Here is a 22,562-nt window from a genome sequence, read left to right on the forward strand (position 1 = left end):
AATTTGTATAAGCTACAGTTGAAATAAAACTTTAAAGATGTCCAGAATTCCAGAATAATAGACTTAAAACATATAAATACAAAAAAGAATCTTAGTCAACTAAACTTTTGAGTTCAGAGTTGAGGGAAATAGTTCAATTCATAAGGGATTTGATGAAAAGCCTAGTGATGGTATCACATGTCAGGAGATCAAATTCTAAACTAGTAGAACTGGTTTCTTGATAAATTGAATTTTCAAATGTGGTATTTTAGTCATATAATTTTCCATATGTTACAATCTCTTTTGGCAAGTGTGCTTGGCTCAAATTAAATGATCACGCTTGCTGGAAAGTGTTAGCCGGTGTGAGCCTTTAATTGGGCCATTCAAATGAAGCTTTGACTGACACGCTAAAAGCAGCTAAGCTATTATAGAAGTGAAGGTCCACGGTGTTACGGATATGAGCTAATAAAATGAGCTCCATCTGTCAGTACCAAGAAGTTGTAACCATAAAGAAGATGAGCAGTTTCTAGAATGCTTAGTCTCTGACTCTGTTGGGTGAACAACTCAGCATAAATCAAATTGTAAACTTTAGAACTGTAAAAATTACATTTAGTTCAGAACATATCTCTGAAAGGCAGTAAAATTTTACACGTTATTAGGTATAAGTTCTATTTGATTATATTTGATAAGATATTCTCTAGGATAGATAACAAACGACATTACGAGTCACTCTCTAACAGTTTAATGTATCTTCCACAGTTGATTAGTAAACAACGTTTGTCCTAAAAGTTGTCTTGTTGATGAAAGCTATTGGCAGGCTAATGTTATAAAACAATTTTGGAAATTACTCATTTGTATCCAAGAATCTTGAGAGGCCTCATGTAAACATAAAAACATAATTTCTTCTAATGATTTACATGAAGAATAAACTTTGAGCTTCAACATCTAAGACATTTGAAAATATGTCAGGCAATCCAAGTCCACTTCCACCTAACACGAATCCAATTGTAAGCAATCCTGATGGCACTTATACGCGACTATTTCATTTGCCGTCCATCCCTGCTACACCGGACGATGATGGACACTCTTCTGTTCTCAGTAAAGACATTGTTATAAATGCTGAGAATGGAACTTGGTTCCGAGTATTCATCCCACGACAAGTGCTTCATAGTAATCAGAAACTCCCTATACTCGTATTTTATCATGGCGGGGGCTTTGTGTTCATGAGTGCCGCCTCAACCACAAACCATAATTTCTGCTCTAAAATAGCGTCTCAGCTCCTTGTAGTTGTGGCCTCTATCGAGTATCGTCTTGCCCCCGAACACCGCCTGCCTGCTGCATATGATGATGCACTAGAGGCTTTGCATTGCATCAAGATCAGCCAAGATATATGGCTCCGTCAATATGCTGACTTATCTAACTGTTTTCTTGGAGGCTGTAGTGCAGGGGGGAACATAGCCTATCATGTAGGAATGCTTGCAGCTGAGATAGTTGATGATCTGGAACCGCTAAAGATAAAAGGGCTGATATTGCAGCATGCTTTTTTTAGCGGGTTAGAAAGGACAGAGTCAGAGGTAAGACTGGGAAGCAGTTCAATCCTGACCCTTGCAGGCAGCGATCGTATGTGGAATATGTCGTTGCCAGTTGATGCAAATCGTGACCATGAGTACTGCAATCCATTAGTTGGTGGTGGATCAATTAACATTGAGCGCATCCGTGTCCTCGGGTGGAGGGTACTTACATGTGGTGTTTACGGGGATCATTTGATTGATAAGCAGATGGAGCTGCACAGGATGTTGGAGGAGAAGGGTGTACAGATGGTGCTATATCTGGGAGAGGGCTATCATGGTATGGAAATCATGGAACCTTCAAAAGCTGATGGACTCATTGCAGCTCTTAAGCAATTTGTCTCATCTACAGTGTCCTGTAACACCAACTGCCTACTCTGAATTAAACCTGATTAATTATCAGTAAAGATAAAATCCACAATAATGAAGAGGTATAAGAGGGACTTTATCTTTGAGATGCAAGTCAGATTCAACCAGGAAAATTCCTATACATGAAGAATCAAATTGCATTTACATTCTCGTCATCAAATGTATTTATTCATTCTGATACTAACCAAATAATATCGACATCATGATACTCAACTTCAACTACTTTAAATAAATATACCTTTTTTTGTTTCTTATTCTTTTTGCATCTCCATTTTACAGATTATTTCAGCTCTATGTAGTTGGTTTTTAGAGGCCTGCCAATAATATCTAAAATATGGTGTCACTTGTCAGCTACGGTTTATGACATTCCGTGTTAGAAAAGTACTCTAAACACATCAAACCAAACGTTAATCGTACACCTACCTACACTAATTACGTAATTTTGATGTCTCAGTCACCCGTCAACTCCAAAAAACAGTTAAAAACAAATATCCCAGCCACCCTGCTAACTCGACCCTCACTAACAATCTCTAAAAGCACTCGGTTCCCTGTTTACCTTCTGCAGAAATCACCGAGAACCTACTTATGATTGCCTTACCACGAAGTTTGTTTGTGATCGGTGATGCAGACTTTTGACGAGGCCATCTCTTACTGCAGAAATCACCAAGAACCTACTTATGATTGCCTTAAATTATTCACATCCACTTCTATGTTCATTTCATCACTTACTGAGCAAGGGATAGATTATTTCCTCTCAACCAGCATCAGAAAATCCCCTTACTGATTTGTGGACAACTCCATCAATTTTAATCAAGCTGATGCCCGGAACTTTCAATTTCAACAATACATATTTTGAGCCCGGCTCTCTATGAATTTTGGTTCCCGTCACTGACAGTACTTGTCTTTTATTAGTTGTGGGATTTTATTCTCAGACTTCCACTAGTCTAGATTTGTCAAGTAGTATTACTTTAAATTCATGTATATTACAATTCACAAATCTCATTGTGGCTTCTTGTAAGTACTATCATTTTTGTCTGCAAATTATACAAATTGAGCTACACTATTACCGGTCTAGCACAGATCACACTGGTAACAGTACTATCTTAGTAGTACAAATCACTAGCTTGTAGGTTTTCGGTTGAATCAGTTGTATTTGAACCGACATCTATTTCTGTAGTACACATCGGCAACTGCTAGTAACTGGTAGTTGTCATGGAAATTGCATATAGATAAGAGGCCTGCACCGTTCAGAGTAAACATTTGTCGGATAGCCTTCATTTATCTATAAGCAAATTCGTTGAGAAGGCATATCCTATGCCTGATGCAGATGTAGAAGCTAAAACATTATTGGATGCGTAATAAATTCTGGTGTTTACATGCAAAATGAAGAAGATGTAATAATTTGCATCAGTGATAAGACTATACAGTATAATGACAGATGACATTACACTCTCACTGTGGCTTCTTTCGAGATTTTGATGCCAAGGGGGAGCGTGCAGAAGGGGAAAGTTCAACCGGCAATACTGGGGGTTCCAGCTTTCCAGTTAGCATTGCTACAACCTCTTTCATAGATGGCCGGAGTAGAGGTGATTTTTGCAGACACAAAAGGGCTACCGTGATGCATAGTAAAGCTTGCTCACTGTCTAGAAATCGAATTGACTGATCAACCAGATCAAGAAGCTTGCCTGCACGGGCAAGATGGCGTGTCCAATATAATAAATTAGCACGCTGGAATTCCTTCATTGGGGATCCTGTAACTTGAAGTGGCCTACGCCCCGAGATCAGAACCAACACCACCATTCCAAAGCTGTAAACATCAGACATTTCTGAGGGAGTGGAACCACTGCAATACTCGGGAGCAATATAACAAACAGTACCCCTCATACTCGGAGTGCTACTAATACCACAACTCTTAGGAATATCTCCACTCACAGAATCATGACTACTACGCCTACCTCTCCCGAGCTCACTACTTAGTCCATCAGAAAACCAATCTACACTACCCTTGCTCCTAGTCCTTTTCATCTTTTTTTTCCTATATAAATCATCAACGTCCCTTGGCCACATATGTTCCTCGTAATCAACTGCAGACATATTTTTTCCCTGCTTCTCCTTCTTCTTTTTTATTCTACTGAGCTCCTCGCAGTACTCTTCCTTCCACCACTCCCTAGCAGGCCTTCTCTTATCTCTCTTCATGTTCTTGTCCTCATCTAATGACACCCACCAATCCAACCTTCTCTTACTCTTCTTCTTCCTCTCTGATTTCTCTATCACCTCTGAGTTTGATGAGCCTCCAATCCAATCATTTTTAGGCCTCTCTTTATTAATCTCATTCCCAATCCATTCCATGACATAATCCTTCACTACTCCCTGCTCTCCCCCATCATTATCTTGCTTCCTCCGCAAATCCTTCATTTCCTCATTCACCATTTCATTTCCACTCTCCACACAAACCTTCTCAAAATTCCCTTCACATCCACTTGTTCTATCAAAACCTTCATACGGTGATCCTACCTCTGTCAAATCTTCCATAATTGTAAGTGTAACATAACTCTCAGGTGACTGATCCAAACCAATATCTAATTCATTACAAGTACCATCTTTTTCTTCTGTCTGAATTATACTAACATCTTTCATTTTCAACGAGGCAAGCCCAAAATCACCGATTTTTGCATTAAAATTATCATCCAGAAGAACATTACTAGGCTTAATATCGCCATGAATAACAGGAGGATCACAAAAATGATGCAAATATTCTAATCCTTTAGCAACATCAACCGCAATTAAAAACCGAGTTTTCCAACACTGAAGTTCAACAGACTTACATTGCAAAAGACAGTGTTGTAAGCTCCCATTAACCATGCGTTCATAAACAAGCAACATACGACGTCTCTTTCTGTCCAAACAGAAACCAATAAGTGACAGAATGTAGCAAGACTCAAACTTAGCAGCCAAGAAAAGCTCATTCTGAAACTCACGCTCGCCTTGTAAAGAACCTGCGTCCATGACCTTTATAGCAACGCTTGCTTTGTTTATTTTACCCGAATAGACAGAGCCAAAGCCGCCTTGTCCGAGGAGGCGTGAGGGGGAGAAAGAAGAGGTTGCATGACGGAGAGTAGAGTATGCAAAACGGTGAGGTGGAGTGGAGGCAGTGTATGTTAAGGTGGTTTTGTGAGCCAGTTTTCGAAAGTAGTAGATAATAAAGGCTACGATAATGATGAAGGTGGCTGCGATGGCGACGAGGAGGGGAGCAAGGAGGTTAGTTTTGTGGTGGTGGTGGTGTGGGGTGGTGGAGTTTTGCAGGAGTATGCGTGGTGGAATATAACGAGATGGCATGATCAAATAGTTGTGTTTTCGGCTTCTGCTCAAATAGTAACCAATTTTAAAATAAAAATAGAGAACATGTGGTAAGAAAACACTATTTTACTAGGTGTTTGCAGGAATTATAGAACAGGGATGAAGAAGATGATACATGTTTGAGATCAAATATCAAGTTTCAACAAGTCAAGTCTTGAGTTGTGTTCATAGCTTAAACTCTGTTTTTATTACAAGATGATTATATGTAAATGTGTAGTAAAAAAACCTATCATAGGTCACCCTCATACTTATCATTTTCAAAACGAAATAAATCTTTAAATTGAGTTAAAATATTAAAGTTTACAACTTATGTGGTTAGAGATGAATTGGATTATTATAAACTGTGGACTTTAACGTTCCCTTGATTAATCATGCTTCGGATTTATTTGAGCTTTTGTCATACTTGAATTTATATAAATTAAAATAAGATGGTGGAGGAGCAGGTAGTTTGGTATAAATAAATTATTACACTGAGTTATCAAGCAAGTCTTGTGCTTTAATATTTGTTATTATAAATATAAAAAGGGCTTAATGTTCGAGGATATTATTATAATTATTGAATTTGATAAAAAAATATATATTTATCAATAAAAATATACTTCAACTTGGCAAAAAAAAAAAAATACTGCATATCTTTTGGCAAAAAAAAAGCACTGCATATTCATGTAACTATCTAAGGCGTCGTTTGGTTCGGTATGGGTTTGGAATAAGGAATCGGGTTAGCGGGGCCGAGGAATCATTCCTCATATAATGTGTTTGGTTCGGTGTTGGAATGAAATCTGTTTGATTTAAATATTTTTTATTTAGTGATTGAATCAAACTTTTATATGTTGCATATGTCGAATTTAAGTTAGTTATACAACTTACAAACAAAAATAAATAAATATAAGTGATTAAAAAAATAAAATTTTTGAATTTCAATGTTAATGTATAATTTTAAAACAAATAAAATAAAATATTACTAATTTATATTAAATAAAAATAAGTACAACTTATTTAAGATTAAACAACATAATTGATAGGGATAAATAAATTATGTTTGTATAATTAAATATTGTATTAATTTTACGAACTGTGGGCTGCCAGGCCCAATAAAAAGATATATGATACTCAGACCAGAAAGGTTAAGCCTGATGGACCAGATCAGGCCTGATGGAATAAAAAAGGCCCAAAAGCCCTGATTATTAATTAATTTCGTAATTAATTAATAAGGGACAAATCAGATGTTGAAAAGAGTCCCGATAAGGATATAAATCCTTGGAGATTAGCCTCAAGGGGACCTAAAAGGATAAGGAATCAGTTTCCTACTATCTAGGACTCCAAAGTCCATTCTAATTATGAGACTTGCCCACCAAGTCTCCTATACCAAGTCCAATTCAAGGACTCCCAACATCTATATAAGGGGTCTCACCCCCACCAATCAGAACTACGTTTTTTGGCTTGATTCTCTAATTCACAGAGATACGTAGGCATCTCGTAAAGGCAGATTGAGTCACGAAACACGAGAGCAGCCATTAAAGGCCTTGAGCTCCCGAATCTTAGTATTAAATATAGCAAGTAATAACCTTGGTTTTTTATCCATAACATTTGGCGCCGTCTGTGGGAAACACAACAACAACCATGGCGAGAACACGGAGAACAATTGGAGCTCTAGAGGAAGGAACACCATTAGAGGCAACCCAGGTGATTTCATCAACCGTGGAGGTTCCTCCCCATTCAACTTATGCATCTACTCAGGGGGAAGCCCAGACAGGGGCAACTCATCCTCAGCCACAAGGGACAACTCCCCCGACTATTCAAGGTACGAATCCTCAAGTTCAACAAATACATATACCTGTGAATTCTCGACCCGTCGGGTATGAATATTCAACTATTGTTACTACTAACCCCCCTTATGGGATGCCCCTTCATCCTGAGGTTGGAGGAAGCGGATATGCTGGGCGAAGCGAAGCACGAGGGCGGTCGCCCCCCTATATACGAGGTTTGGATCCTATCCCTGAGGATCGGGAATTTTCTGGTCCATACACTGAGAGAGACTCCGAATCTTCGGATGATGAAGTGGCCCCGAGAAGGAGGCGTCCTGGAAAAGAGCCAATGGCCGATGGAAGGCAACGCCCCCAAAGCACCCCAGGGGCGAATCCCCAAGAAGTGCAGGAAAAGATCAGGGCTCATGAGGCTGAAATCCAAAGGCTGAGGCGTGACTTGGAGGCTCACCAAGCCACCAGAACCCACATACCTCCTAGGGGGAGAAATCCTCCTCCTATCATAGACCTGGATGGTCCGGTAAGAAGAAGGGCTGCTGTCCCAAGAACTGATCCAAGCAATCTCCTTCCCCTTGGAGATCCTGATGATCCAACTCCACCCTTCACAGAAGAGATAATGAATGCCCATATCTCAAGGAAATTCAAGATGCCCACTATCAAAGCCTATGATGGCACGGGAGACCCCGCTAATCATGTTAGGACATTCTCTAATGCACTGCTGCTGCAACCCGTGAACGATGCTATAAAATGTCGGGCCTTTCCTCAAACCCTGTCGGGTATGGCTCAAAGATGGTACAGTCGCCTACCCCCAAATTCTATTGGATCATTCAGAGAATTAAGTCAGGCTTTTATTAAGCAATTCATCAGTGGAAGAGTCCATGAGAAAAGTTCAGCATCTCTTATGAGTCTTGTGCAGGGAGCTAAGGAATCCTTAAGAGATTACCTGAATCGTTTTACAAAGGAGGCTTTAAAAGTCCCAGACCTTGATGATAAGGTAGCCATGATAGCACTGCAACAAGGAACTAGGGATGAGTTTTTCAAGATGTCTTTGGCCAAACGACCCCCTGAGAGCATGTTGCAGCTCCAAGAGAGGGCAGAGAAGTATATCAAGGTTGAAGAAAGTATGAGGAAGACCGTAGTAAGTAATGAGCCCACTGGAGGCAAGAAACGAAAAACTGATTTGGAGTATATCGCTAAGGACAAATATCCTAGAACCGAACAAAACCCTGATTCAACCCCCAAGAAGGGAGGACCTGGGCAAAAGTTCACTGAATACGCTAAGTTGAATGCTCCCAGAAGTCAGATTTTGATGGAGATTGAGAAAGACAGAGATATTCGCTGGCCTAAGCCCTTGAAGGCTGATCCCGCCAAGCTAGATAAGGGCAAGTATTGCAGGTTTCACAAAGATGTTGGCCATGACACCGATGAGTGTAGGCAATTGAAAGATGAAATTGAGTTTTTGATTCGAAAAGGAAGATTGAACAAGTATACTGGAGATGGAGGGGATAGAAATAATAATGGAAGGAAGAACTTTGAAGATCGTAGGAGGGACCAAGACGATCAGGGGCGAAACCCCCAGCCAAGAGGACCAGTTATAAACACCATTTATGGAGGGCCGAGACCTCGAGGGCCTGTGATAAACACGATCTTTGGAGGTCCAACTGCTGCTGGATTGTCCAAAAATTCCAGAAAGGCATATACTAGAGAGGTTATGCATATTGTTGGAGAAGCCCCGAAGAGGGCCAGGACAGAAGTAACATTGGCTTTTGATGATTCCGACCTAGAGGGTGTGAAGTTTCCCCATGACGACCCGCTGGTCATAACACCAATAATAGGAAATAGCCCGGTTAAGAGGGTCCTTGTGGATAATGGTGCTTCTGTGGATATCTTGCTCCACGACACCTTTCTAAGGATGGGGTATAACGACTCCCAGTTAACACCAACCGACATGCCGATATATGGATTTGCTGGAGTAGAATGTCCTGTGGAAGGGATAATCAAGTTGCCAACCACCATAGGTACGGAGCCAAGGCAAGCAACGCAGATGCTGGATTTCGTAGTGGTAAAGACTAGTTCAACTTATAATGCTATCATGGGGAGAACAGGGATACATGCCTTCAAGGCAGTCCCCTCTTCCTACCATTCAGTCATGAAGTTTCCCACCCGAAACGGGATTGGAGAAGAGAGAGGAGATCAAAAAATGGCTAGAAGCTGTTATGTGGCCTCTTTGAGGGCAGATGGAGTCGGGGGGCAGGTTCTTCCTATTGAAGATATGGATGTTCGAGAAAATGATGAGAATAGAGGAAGGCCAGCAGAAGAATTGGTCTCGGTTCCTTTATACCCCGAGAATCCTGAGAGGACGACTTTCATTGGAGCCACATTAGAGGAGCCCCTTAAAGGGAAGTTAGTGAAATTTTTGCAAGAAAATAGTGATGTGTTTGCATGGTCAGCAGCTGATATGCCAGGCATAGACCCGGAGTTAATTACTCACAAGCTAAACGTAGATCCAAGCCGGAAGACAGTGAAACAAAAGAAAAGAAATTTTGCCCCGGAAAGACAAGAGGCTATAAAGCAGGAAGTGGAAAAGCTCTTAGAGGCTGGATTCATTGAGGAGATTCAATTTCCGGAGTGGTTAGCAAACCCTGTAATGGTGAAGAAGGCTAATGGAAAGTGGAGGATGTGTATAGACTTCACCGATCTGAATGATGCATGCCCCAAAGACTGTTTTCCGCTGCCTAGAATTGATACTTTGATTGATGCTACCGCTGGACATGAGATGCTGAGTTTCATGGATGGGTTTAGCGGATATAACCAGATCAAAATGCATAAGGATGACATTCCAAAGGTATCATTTATCACTGACTTTGGTGTTTATTGTTATCTTGTTATGGCGTTTGGTCTCAAGAATGCAGGAGCCACCTATCAAAGGTTGGTGAATAGAATTTTTAAGGATCTTATTGGTAAGACTATGGAAGTCTATGTTGATGACATGTTAGTCAAGAGTCTAGTAAAGACTGATCATATAGCCCATTTAAGGGAAGCTTTTGAGGTCCTGAGGTACCACAAGATGATGTTGAATCCGACGAAGTGTGCTTTCGGAGTAGGATCTGGAAAATTCTTGGGATTGATGGTCTCGAAGAGGGGAATTGAGGCAAATCCCGATAAAATAAAGGCGATCCTGGACATGGAACCCCCCAAAACTGTCAAGGATGTTCAGAAGCTCACAGGAAGGGTTGCTGCGTTAGGACGATTCATCTCCAAGTCAGGAGACAAGTGCTTGTCATTTTTCAAGTCACTGAAGAACATCAAAGACTTTGTATGGAATGAGGAAAATCAGAAGGCATTTGAAGAGTTAAAGAAGTATATGGGCCAGGCCCCGTTGTTGGCCAAGCCAGTTCTGAATGAAGTTTTATTTTTGTACTTGGCTGTTTCAGAGAGCGCCTTGAGCACCGTGTTGGTTAAGGAGGAACTGAAAGTCCAGAAACCCGTATACTATGTCAGCAAAATTTTGCATGGTGCTGAGTTGAATTATTCAGCCATTGAGAAATTCGCTTTAGCCTTGGTAATGGCTTCAAGAAAGCTGCGTCCTTATTTTCAAGCTCGCCAAATTGAAGTGCTAACAAATCAGCCACTGAGAAATATCATTCACAGTCCCAAGGCAAGTGGGAGACTGATTAAGTGGGCAATAGAGTTGGGAGAGTTCGATCTCAAGTATAAGCCACGTACGGCCATAAAAGCCCAGGCACTAGCTGACTTCCTGGTGGAATGTACCATACCCAACCAAGAAGTCGGGGGGCAGGAAGATACCATACCTCAAGACAAGGGAGTCGACAATGGGGACAAGGAGAAAGAATATTGGGTTCTCTATTTTGATGGAGCATCAAAAACAAATTCCAGTGGAGCAGGGTTGGTTTTGCAAAGCCCTGATGGATTCTTAATTGAGTATGCCATGAAGCTAGACTTCCCAACAACAAACAATGAGGCAGAGTATGAAGCCCTGATTGCTAGCCTTGGTCTAGCTGGGACACTTAGAGTCAAAAACTTAAAGGTCCGTGGAGACTCGAAGCTGATCATATCCCAGGTAAAGGGAGAATTTGAGGCAAGGGATGATACGATGGCTAAGTATGTTCGCCTAGTAAGGGCTGTGATGACCCAATTTAATGAATGCCATGTTGAACACATTCCAAGGGAAGAAAATGCTAAAGCAGATGCGCTATCAAAGTTTGCTTCATCTGAGATTGAAGAAAGTTCAGGAAGTGTGTACTTCCGTGTTTTGAAGACACGAAGCATAGATGTTAAGCTTGTGGCTCCCGTAGGCTTGGGGACGTCATGGATTGATCCCATCAAGGCTCACATTCAGACCGGTTGGTTGCCAAGCGATGCAATTGAGGCACGGAAGTTAACTGTTCGAGCACTAAGGTACTCTTTGATAGATGGGATTCTATATAAAAGATCTTTCGTGGTTCCTTACCTGAGGTGTCTCAGGCCCGATGAGGCACGCTTGGCTCTTGAAGAAGTGCATGAAGGTATTTGTGGACAACACCTGGGGGGCAGGGCCTTGGCTCATAAAATAACCCGTTTAGGCTTCTATTGGCCAGAAATGATGGCTGATGCCAAAGAATATGTGAAGAAGTGTGATCGCTGTCAGAAGCATGCACCAGTTGTTAGACAACCCCCCGAGATGCTGACCTCTATCAACTCGCCTATTCCCTTTGCCATGTGGGGGATGGATATTCTAGGGCCTTTTCCTATGGCCACGGCACAAAGGAAATTTCTGATTGTAGCCATTGATTATTTCACCAAGTGGATCGAAGCCAAACCCTTGGCCAAAATCACAACTAAGCAGGTTGCACAATTCCTGTGGGAAAACATTATGTGCCGATATGGAATTCCCCGTATCCTCGTCACTGACAATGGAACACAATTCAACAATGAGGAATTCAAGAAGTATTGTGAAGAAAATGAAATTGAGTTACGATTCACCTCTGTGGCTCACCCGCAAGCCAATGGGCAAGCAGAGGTAGCAAATCGGATAATCCTGGATGGACTAAAAAAGAGGATCGAGAAGTCAAGAAATAATTGGGTGGATGAGATACTTCCAATATTATGGGCCTATAGGACTACCTGTAGAGTCACGACAGGAGCAACTCCTTTCATGTTGGCATATGGGGCAGAAGCAGTAGTTCCCGTGGAGATATCGCATTCCTCTCCAAGGATTCAGACTTTCAATGCTGTAGAAAATGAGGAAGGGCAGAGGTTAGCCCTGGATCTAATTGATGAAGTGCGAGATGAGGCACATGCAAAGATAGTAGAATATCAAAAAAAGGCTTCATTCTATTACAACCTAAGGGTTAAAGAGAGATTTTTTAAACAAGGAGATCTAGTCTTGAGAAAAATAGAGGCTTCTGGTGTTGGACAGAAAGGAAAGCTTGCCCCAAATTGGGAAGGGCCGTACAGAGTCAAGAGCGTTCAGGGTAGAGGAACCTACAAGCTGGAAACTATGGAAGGTTTTGAAGTCCCGAGGACCTGGCACGCACAAAACCTGAAGGTTTACTATGTGTAAGATAGGAGAAGTATGATTCTCACTTGTCATTGACAAGTAGGTTTAAAAGCACCTTGAAGCTTTGCTTGCATAGGATTTTATATTCCAGTAGAATTTACATTGTCTAGTTATTGTTGATTAGGGTCAAACCCATGCTATGTAAGGTTTTGGAAAACCAGACTTCATATTAAAGAGTTTGAAATTATTTCTATCTAAGGATGTTTAAGGTTCAAATGCATATTAAGATTGTAAAGATAAAACAGAAAAAGGCAAGAAAAGCAACGTATAAAACATAACCCCGAAGGGTAACAAGTTCTGATACAAATAAAGTTCAAAAAGAAGATATACAAAAAGCTAGGCCTTGGAAGGATGAGATTCCTCAGAACCACTATCCGAAGTCTCTTCGGAAGTTTCAGTCATTTCTTCGGACGTCTCGGTCGTCCCCTCCGAAGTCCCTGTAGAAGTTCCCTCGGCAGAAGATGATGGCTGTTGAGGCGCTGCTTTGGGAGATTCTTCCACCCTGGCCTTCTTAGCAACAGGCTCGAATTCCTCCTCGGGGGAATCTTCCTCCTCTCCATCCTTGATCATACCAGCAAGCTTTTCAGTAACACCTCCAAGCTCTGGAACCCGCACTGGGCAAGGAAAGGGCAACTGCTCAAGGACCTCGGGAAACTCATCCTGGATGGCCTCCACAGCAGCGTCCCAGCCTTCCTTATAGCTAACAGGATGAAGAAGGGCGTCATGCTCCACCATCAAGTCTTTGAATTCTTGAGTGTCCATCCAGCCATCAAAGGCTTTTTCCTTCTGCGCCTTCAAGATGACATTTTCAGCCCGGGCAGTCTCCAGGTCAGAAGTGGAAGAGGCCAATTGAGCTTCAAGGGCCTCAATTTTTTGATTGGCCTCCTCCAACTTCTTGTTGGCATCTTCCAGGCCAACCTTCCAAGCCTTGGCTTGGTGAATAGCCCCTTGAAAATGGGCGTTAGCCTGCAGGAGAAAACAGCAAAGGTTTAGAAAAGAAAGAAAAGAGAATTGTAAAAAGCATAAGTAAAGTACATACCGTCGCCAGAGCTTGGGCTCCAAACAGCTCATTCCCCTCCAAGTCCTGTTGAAGGACAAAATCTTGATAATCCACCGGGGAAATGGAATGCTTAGACCATTCCTTGGACAGGGCCGTGCTGCCCACAATTGAGTCCTTGCCCCGGATCCCCCAAGCAGGTTGAAAGTAGGCACCTGGCCTCTGCTTGGTGCGCAGAACTTGGCTGGGGCCTTCCTCATCTGGCTCCATCGCCTGAAGAAGGAACTCCGGGAAGCGGTCACCCAGTCGAGGGTCCTTAAAGATCTTCCCGGCCCTCTTCATCCTGGTTGTCTCCAGGTCCTTCGGCTTGGTAGCCTCCTCAATCTTCTCAGCCACTGCAAGAAACAAAGTCAGTTGAAAATCAATGAAATAAAAGTGCAGGAAATAAAGGAAATAAGAAAGGGAACTTACTTTTCTTATTAACGGGCGAAAGGCCGCGTTCTACCAGGACGGTCTCCCGGATAAGGTCCCAACAATGGGAAGTGCCGTTGTCTTGCGTAAGGAGGTTGAAACCTCTAGCTTCCTCCTCAGACAAAGTTATGTCATTCGGGCTCCCGTCTACGGCCAGCCCAAAGGATGATCGAAACAGGGAGCCCCAATCTCCACCTTCTCAAATAACAAATAAAAAATCTTTCTTCCACCCCAAGTTGTTGTCAGGGATGGACTTCCCATTTACGATATGGGGGATAGTGGGGCGCTGGTTGATAGAAACCCAACCCGGACTTTTATCAGGGCTGTTTTTAAACTGAAAAATCTTCCTGAAGACAGCAACAGATGTGGGGACGTTGTGCTTGGCGCATTGCGACAGATAACACAGAATCAACCTCCAGGAATTAGGGGGAAGTTGGCAAGGGCTGATGCCCACATCAGCCAGTAGCAAAGGAATGAATGGATGAAAAGGGAGTCTAATACCTGCCCTCAGAGTATCCCTATAGACGCATAGCGCGTCCTTCTTCCACTGACAGGCCCTGTCGGCCGGACCCGCAAGAACCAGCTTAAAAGGCTCCTTGATTTTGAAGCAGCTGCTCAACTTTTCCAGCTCCTTGGGATCCCGTAAAGCACTGATATGATCGTGTGCGTCCAGATGCGCATCAGACGGATACTCGCCCCCTCGAGTGTTGATCATGTCGATTAAAGAAGTATACCTCGACCGAATAGGAAAATCATTGGACTTTCTAGCCACGTTCATCTTGGCCAAACGAGTCATTCTTTTGTCAGCCATCTGAAAAAAAGTATGAGGCACGTAAATAGGCTATCTTAAAATGGCACACAATGGAAAAATAATGAAAAGCAAAGGGAGGAATCTTACCTGAAGAAGCGCTCCTGAAAAAAGGCTTTGAGCTCCGACTTGCTGTTATTCCTCTGAGAATCTTAGCAGGAAGATGAAGAAGAAAACTAAGAAATGAGAAAGTGAGGAGTAATAGCCTTTCCTCATTCCTTTATATAAGAGGAAAAGGAAGTTGAAGGGACGAAAAGCCCATTGAGGACAAAAGCCCATAAGAAAAAGCCCAGAAAAAAGAATATTCCAGAATATTCCAAGGAATTCTAGAGCATTCTTAACAGGGTGTATTAAGCCCAGATCAATAAAAGAGGCCCAATAAGATTTGAAAAGGCCCAATAAAAGAGGCCCAATAAGATTTGGAAAAGCCCAATAATAGAGGCTCAGAAAAATTTAATAAGGCCCAACAAAAAAGGCTAGGCCCAAATCCAATTAGGATTTGGAAAATACAATACCCTAAATTAAAGCTAAATAAAGAAGGCTAGTGGAAGACCAGGAACCAAGTCGAAATCCAGGTCGTGAATCCTGCCCGAAATCTTTCGAGCAGACACCCGAAAATAGCGGGTAAAAAAGACCAGAATCCAGGTCGAAATCCAGGTCGTGAATCCTGCCCGAAATCTTTCGAGCAGACACCCGAAAATAGCGGGTAAAAAAGACCAGAATCCAGGTCGAATTCCAGGTCGTGAATCATGCCCGAAATCTTTCGAGCAGACACCCGAAAATAGCTGGAATAAAGGAACTGAATTGAGGTCGAAGTTTCGACCAGGAATGAGGTCGAATAAAACCAAGCATCTTTCAAAAAATAGGGATTAAAAAAACCTAGGTCGAAGTTCGACTAGGATCCTGGTCGAATTCCAGGTCGTGGATCCTAGTCGAAATCCTTCGACCAGGAAGCAAGAAAACCAAAGAATTTTCGAACAGGATTCAGGTCGAAATATCGACTAGAATCCTAGTTGAAATCCTAGTCGATAGGCTCATGACCAGAAGCTAAAAAAAAAAGGGTGGGGGAATTTTCGGCCTAGATCCAAGTCGAATTTTTGACTAGGATCCTGGTCGAATTCCAGGTCCTAGATCCAGGTCGAAATTTCGACTAGGATCCTGGTCGAATTCCAGGTCGTGGATCCTAGTCGAATTCCTTCGACCAGGATGACAAGGCTGGCCCCATTTTTCGACTAGGATCCTGGTCGAAATTTCGACCTGGATCCTGGTCGAAAAAAGGGCTGGAAATTTGAAAATTCCAGAAAATAAGGAAAAATCCCAGAAAATTAGGGAAAATTCCAGAAAATAAGGAAAAATCCAAGAAAATTCCAGAAAATTAGGGAAAAATCCCAGAAAATTAGGGAAAATCCCAGAAAATTAGGGAAAAATTCCAGAAAATAAGGGAAAAATCCCGGAAATAAGGGAAAAATTCCTGGAAATTAAGATAATTCCTGAATAAAAGGAAAAATTCGTTGTAAATGTGTAGGTCGCTCCACACTTTACGGAAAAACGAAACCCTGTAAGGGAACAAATAGACTTAACTTCTGCGAAACATAATCAATGTTTCCCAAAAGTTGGGGGGCAAATGATAGGGATAAATAAATTATGTTTGTATAATTAAATACTGTATTAATTTTACGAACTGTGGGCTGCCAGGCCCAATAAAAAGATATATGATACTCAGACCAGAAAGGTTAAGCTTGATGGACCAGATCAGGCCTGATGGAATAAAAAAGGCCCAAAAGCCCTGATTATTAATTAATTTCGTAATTAATTAATAAGGGACAAATCAGATGTTGAAAAGAGTCCCGATAAGGATATAAATCCTTGGAGATTAGCCTCAAGGGGACCTAAAAGGATAAGGAATCAGTTTCCTACTATCTAGGACTCCAAAGTCCATTCTAATTATGAGACTTGCCCACCAAGTCTCCTATACCAAGTCCAATTCAAGGACTCCCAACATCTATATAAGGGGTCTCACCCCCACCAATCAGAACTACGTTTTTTGGCTTGATTCTCTAATTCACAGAGATACGTAGGCATCTCGTAAAGGCAGATTGAGTCACGAAACACGAGAGCAACCATTAAAGGCCTTGAGCTCCCGAATCTTAGTATTAAATACAGCAAGTAATAACCTTGGTTTTTTATCCATAACAATAATATTTAAAATATATGTTTTGAGATTATATTTAACTTTATAAATAAAAATGAAATAATAAAATTTAATTTGATACCTTATACCCCTCTTTCAAACTCACTTCCCCACTAAAGTATCAAATCTAATTACAGATGATATAAGGAATTAGTATGAGATTTAAAAAAAAGTAAACCAAACACCAGGTATCGGTTTGGAACGGAACTCATACCTGATGATAACCGAATGAGCCGAACCAAACGACCCCTAAATACGTCATTAAGGGTATTTTAAAAAATAGTGATTTAGGTTGTGCTTTAGGTTTTTAATATTGTTTTATCTTTTGGATAACTATTGTAATTTGATCTGCCTGCGGTTTATTTGTTTTTGTAGGTGAACAAACAGAGGGTTAGTTTGTTTTGGTTGGCTTGACATATGATACTCTAGCTGTTAGTTGGCTGTAGTTTTCTGTTTTCCATATTTGTGTTCCTTTTCTCAAACTATACTCTGTCACTCCTCTTTCTGTTTGGATGTAACATGATTTTGTGAAATCTTCTTAGATACATACATGTTCCTTTCAATCATCTCGTATGACTATGTTTCTATCACCTACTCAAACACGCCTGCCTGCTTGCCTCTAATCATTTTTATTTCATCAATTGACTTTGTTAAACATTGAACTTATAAAAGTTAGCACAGACGCATCTTCAGAGGCTTGCACTTTGGGGACTGGCAGATATATTATGTTTCATTCCTTAACAGATTGTCGGTTGTACTGTTTGTGATTATCCGATGATGGCCAGTTTGTACTAACATGCTCTTAGAATCATGAGATGGCTTTAGTCTTGCAAAATTTTATATTAAATGATGTAACCGATAACGCTTTCTTATTCAAAAATTTATATGACCTTGTGTATGTGGACTTGTTTAATCGCGGTTCAATAATATCGAAATTTTTTATGGCTTAAATATATAAGGTACGTCCTCCTTATCCAATTAACCATTTCACTGGAAAAAAAGATGAAGGATGAAATTTTATACCAGTAGCTAGCTAGAGTGACATGACTAGAAATGCTTACATATATATTGTTGTCGAAGATGGACTTATGTCTCTTACTGTTAAAGCCCATTACATCTTTTCAATGTTGTTCTGGTTCTATAAATGACCGTCTGTAATGGACTATGTTTTCCAAGAGGCCCAAATTAACAATGACAAAACAACCGAATGTCAAATTTAAATTAAATTTTAGAATAAATACAGAGAATCATAACTATCGACTTCAACTTGCTGCTAGTTTGCTTTCATGAGCTGTAACTTTTGAACGAAAATCAAAATCACTAAAAAAATTACAAGTTAATTACAGAAACTAATAAACAAAAGAGTTCTTGAATTTTCACCCCCACATACTTTGCATTATTGGTTCCTCTGCATAAAATACCAAATAATCAAACAAAACAAGAGTTGTACATACATATTCCACAGACACCTAGAAATCTCCCACGGCCCCTGACGCACTGTATGTCTGTATGTGTGTGATAATTGTTGTTTTCAAGTACTCCTATCAGAATTAACATTATCATTAACTTCCAGCCATGTAATAGAAAACGTTTAAAACTAATACTTTCACCTAAAATTATCATTATTCTTTTTATATTAATGATAAAACAAGAATATAAAAGTTGGTGCGCGAGTCTTTATTAGTGCTTGATAACCATCCCTTAACAACAGCTTTTATTAAATTTAACTTTTAGCGGGTCCATTTCTTCTCCTTTTATCTTTACAGGTCTTTTCTGGTTTTTGCACAACACATCCAAATTTTCATTAGCTAGCTTTATGGCTAAGGTTTATCATCTCGTGACGTTTCTATTCATAACCTTAAATTTTGCATTCCTCAATGCAAAATCAGTAACGCCACCACCATTGCCTGTTCTTCCACTCCCATCATATTCTCAACTAAAATGGCAACAAAGAGAACTGATCATGTTCCTTCACTTTGGTGTCAACACATTTTCCGACTCCGAATGGGGTACTGGAAAAGAAAATCCTTCCATTTTTAATCCCACCGCTCTCGACGCCAACCAATGGGTTGATGCCGCGATTGGTGGTGGTGTTTCGCTTATGATCCTCACCGCCAAACACCACGATGGATTTTGTTTGTGGCCTTCCAAATATACTGACCATTCTGTCGTACAAAGTCCCTGGAAAAATGGTCATGGTGACGTTGTTAAGGAGCTTGTCAATGCAGCAAAGCAACGGGGTGTGGACGTCGGCTTATATTTATCGCCATGGGATCGGCATGATCGAAGATACGGGCGAAACAAGCAGTACAATGAGTATTATTTAGCTCAGTTGCAAGAACTTCTTCACAAGTAAGTTGTATAATACAAATAGATTGCTTTTCTGGATTTTTCCCCTAATTAACACCTTAAGCTTTTTGGGATTTATATATTTAACATCTTACCGTTAATGTACTATTTCTAGCACGATTTTTTCAGACCTTTAGCATTGTTAAATCATGTACATTGTGCAATTATGTGCGGCTAAAATTTTGAAATTGTGTTCTCGAGATGCCTGATATTCGGGATATAATTTTGCTAATAATATGGTTTTTTTTATTGCAAATTTGCAATTGAGGAAGAACATTAATAACGTACGATTCGTTCATATAATCTTGAGATTTAGAAGATTTTGAAAATTTAAAATATAGTAACAACCAACCATTTAATTTGTTAATGTTGGTTGAGGCATTTGATAATTAAGGGATTGTTTGGCATCGTAGATACGGGGATGTGAAAGAGATATGGTTCGACGGAGCAAAAGGTACAAATGCACCAAACATGTCATATTATTTCAGTGACTGGTTTTCAATGGTGAAGGAATTGCAGAGCACAATCAACATATTTTCTGACGCTGGGCCGGACGTTAGATGGGTGGGAAATGAAAAAGGCTTTGCCGGAAATACATGTTGGTCCACTATTAATCGCACTTCTTTGTCTATTGGAAATGATAGCGTTGTTGGGTAAGTCAAGTTGATATCCACCTTTATTAATGACACTTTTACTCTTGTTGAATAATGCATATATCATTCCGTTGGTGTTAGTGTGATGATTGACAATTTCACTGCAAACTGCCTGTGCAAGTTAATTAGAAACGTGAGGTAATTGGGATCATAGTTTACACTATCATTCATTTTAATATGAAAAATGATACAGTTCCGAATGACTTTCAAATCTACTTATCTATGGGTATATCTTCTCTGATTAAAGAAAACCCATGCCCTTGGGCCTATAGTAGACCGTGGCATCCATATTCACAATTACTTATCCGTATTCATATTTACATACTCACGTAAATTGAACATATTCATAATTATAAACATACCGTGATCCATATTCACAATTATAATATCACGTAAATTGAAAGCTACGTCTTCGGTTCACATAGACTCTACTCCCTATTTTTATCAATCAGCCTACTTTTTACGTGTCTTTTATCCATACATCCTAGTATCTCCTTTCTATTTTTTATATACCCACCTAGCTTTCACCAGTCAGTATACTATCCTAAGACTATTTAGGACACCGGGCAACGGAAATAAATAAAAGAAAACGAGCAAATAGAGAAACACACTTTCGATACCAAAATAATCACGGGTCCTTACAGATCATAAAGAAAAAGAGAGGATTTTAATCACCTGAAAATGAGACCATCAATTTTCAATTACTTAATTGTCAATATATTATTGGTTACTCGCTTATTAATAATATAGACCTCTGGCATATGAATACGAGAACTACAAATAAAATGAGGTAACATTTTGTAACAATTTTTAAAATCATTTTTGATTACTTAGCATGGCTCTTTTGATATATACCACTTACTAGATAAATTAGTTAGTGGTTGAACTTTGGGTAATCAATACTAAATCTTCAGGTACTTTGATTCGCTTTAATTGAGTTTAGTTGGGCACAATGTTGTTGACAATGTCTTGTAGTGCAAATTAAATACTATGATCACAGGCAACCCATATGTGGTCAAGGCATTCATCATTAACTAGTTACTATGACTTATGAGTCACCATTGTACTTTATCATCTAAATTTTCCCATCTCTTGACACTATAATCCCATTCATATGACTTAAAAAATGTCTGTTATCACATGCATAGATCATTTGGGCAGACATCCAAAGATCATTGTACTGTCAACATTAGATTTGGATTCGTGAAGCATGGAGCTGAAATGTAGTAACGTGATGCATGTACATTATTTTCGCAATGTATCTGATTGTCTAGTGGCACACAATAAAAATGTTGCAGCTATCTCAACACTGGCGATCCAAGAGGAACTGACTGGCTACCAGCCGAATGCGATGTGTCGATCAGACCCGGATGGTTTTGGCACAAATCAGAAAGTCCCAAGAAGCTAAGCCAGCTACTTGAGATCTACTACAACTCTGTTGGGAGAAATTGCTTGTTATTACTTAACGTGCCACCCAATAAAAAAGGATTAATATCAGATAATGATGTGCAACGCCTCAAAGATTTCAAGTCTGCAATTGACACAATATTTTCCACCAATCTAGCTGAAAAATCTTTAGTTAAAGTAAGTAGCCAGAGGGGTGGTCCTAATAGTGATTTCGGACCACAAAATGTGCTAGACAGTGACCATCTGTGGACATACTGGGCACCAAGTGAAGATCACAAGCATCACTGGATCGAACTTACAGCAAAGGAGAAACGACTGAAATTTAACGTGATCAGGATCCAAGAAGCAATCGGGCTTGGACAAAGAATCGGACGACATAAAATCTATGTCGACCGAAAATTAGTTGCCAGTGGCAGCACAGTTGGGTACAAGAAGCTACATAGGCTTAAAAACGGAGTGATTGAGGGGTACAGTGTGAAAATAAGGATTACAAATTCCAGGGGAATTCCTCTGATATCTTCAGTTGGTCTGCATTTTGATTCCTTTTGGAATCCAAAACAGAAATCAGGGCAATCATGAAGTCATTATAAAAGAAATGTTCAGGATAATAATATTGGTCCCATTTAGTAGCTAGTACACATGACCATTATCATGTCAGCTTTACAAGTTAATTGTTACAAAGCTTGTACTTTATATATGGCCTGTATTATGAATTCCAGATATTTCTCTATCAATATATAAATTGCACCTGTTTTTTGTCCTCCCCTTTGTTTTTCGCTCTACTTTCTGCGATTATTATTGTTAAATTGATTTTATGAAAAATATTGATCAAGTAAATAGATTACAATCTCATACATGTAATGTAAGTTAGCTTGGGAGAATGTCAGAATTGTAGATACAAAATATAAAAGTGACTATAATCATTGTTTTAATATGATATTAAAAATATTTTTTGCTTTTAAAATAAAATTTGAACTCCGTAATAATTGTAATGACAACCAAATAAATTTAAAATTAGTAACTTTTTTGTCACTCTATTTCCTAAATTCATTTCAAATACACGAAAATACATTCCATTTATGACTAATTG

General features: G+C 40.0%; 3 protein-coding genes across 3 annotated transcripts; 2 read left to right on the forward strand and 1 right to left on the reverse strand.

Annotated features, from left to right (window-relative positions):
• The first annotated feature begins 669 nt into the window (after nucleotides 1-669).
• Nucleotides 670-2,149, forward strand: LOC141708160 (carboxylesterase 1-like). The gene has a single exon (XM_074511642.1). It carries the CDS (start codon nucleotides 942-944, stop codon nucleotides 1,926-1,928), a length of 987 nt encoding a protein of 328 aa, XP_074367743.1. The 5' UTR covers nucleotides 670-941; the 3' UTR covers nucleotides 1,929-2,149.
• Nucleotides 2,150-2,905: 756 nt separating this feature from the next.
• LOC141708159 (receptor-like serine/threonine-protein kinase At4g25390) lies at nucleotides 2,906-5,462 on the reverse strand. The gene has a single exon (XM_074511641.1). The coding sequence runs from the start codon at nucleotides 5,250-5,252 to the stop codon at nucleotides 3,369-3,371; it is 1,884 nt and encodes a 627-aa protein (XP_074367742.1). The 5' UTR covers nucleotides 5,253-5,462; the 3' UTR covers nucleotides 2,906-3,368.
• A 13,328-nt stretch (nucleotides 5,463-18,790) lies between these two features.
• On the forward strand, nucleotides 18,791-22,233 carry LOC141708161 (alpha-L-fucosidase 1-like). The gene is made up of 3 exons (XM_074511643.1): nucleotides 18,791-19,415; nucleotides 19,826-20,065; nucleotides 21,364-22,233. Exons 1-3 carry the CDS (start codon nucleotides 18,880-18,882, stop codon nucleotides 22,049-22,051), a joined length of 1,464 nt encoding a protein of 487 aa, XP_074367744.1. The 5' UTR covers nucleotides 18,791-18,879; the 3' UTR covers nucleotides 22,052-22,233.
• Nucleotides 22,234-22,562: the final 329 nt, after the last annotated feature.

The sequence above is a fragment of the Apium graveolens genome, chromosome 2 (genome assembly GCF_009905375.1).
Source record: "Apium graveolens cultivar Ventura chromosome 2, ASM990537v1, whole genome shotgun sequence".
NCBI classification, from domain to species: domain Eukaryota; kingdom Viridiplantae; phylum Streptophyta; class Magnoliopsida; order Apiales; family Apiaceae; genus Apium; species Apium graveolens.

Excerpts from the sequence above, each read along its gene's own strand:
- LOC141708159 (XM_074511641.1), bottom strand. The coding sequence starts at position 5,252 with ATGCCATCTCGTTATATTCCACCACGCATACTCCTGCAAAACTCCACC.
- LOC141708161 (XM_074511643.1), top strand. The coding sequence starts at position 18,880 with ATGGCTAAGGTTTATCATCTCGTGACGTTTCTATTCATAACCTTAAAT. Across the intron at positions 19,416-19,825 it reads TTGCAAGAACTTCTTCACAA|ATACGGGGATGTGAAAGAGA; the intron begins GTAAGTTGTATA and ends TTGGCATCGTAG. Across the intron at positions 20,066-21,363 it reads GGAAATGATAGCGTTGTTGG|CTATCTCAACACTGGCGATC; the intron begins GTAAGTCAAGTT and ends AAAATGTTGCAG.
- LOC141708160 (XM_074511642.1), top strand. The coding sequence starts at position 942 with ATGTCAGGCAATCCAAGTCCACTTCCACCTAACACGAATCCAATTGTA.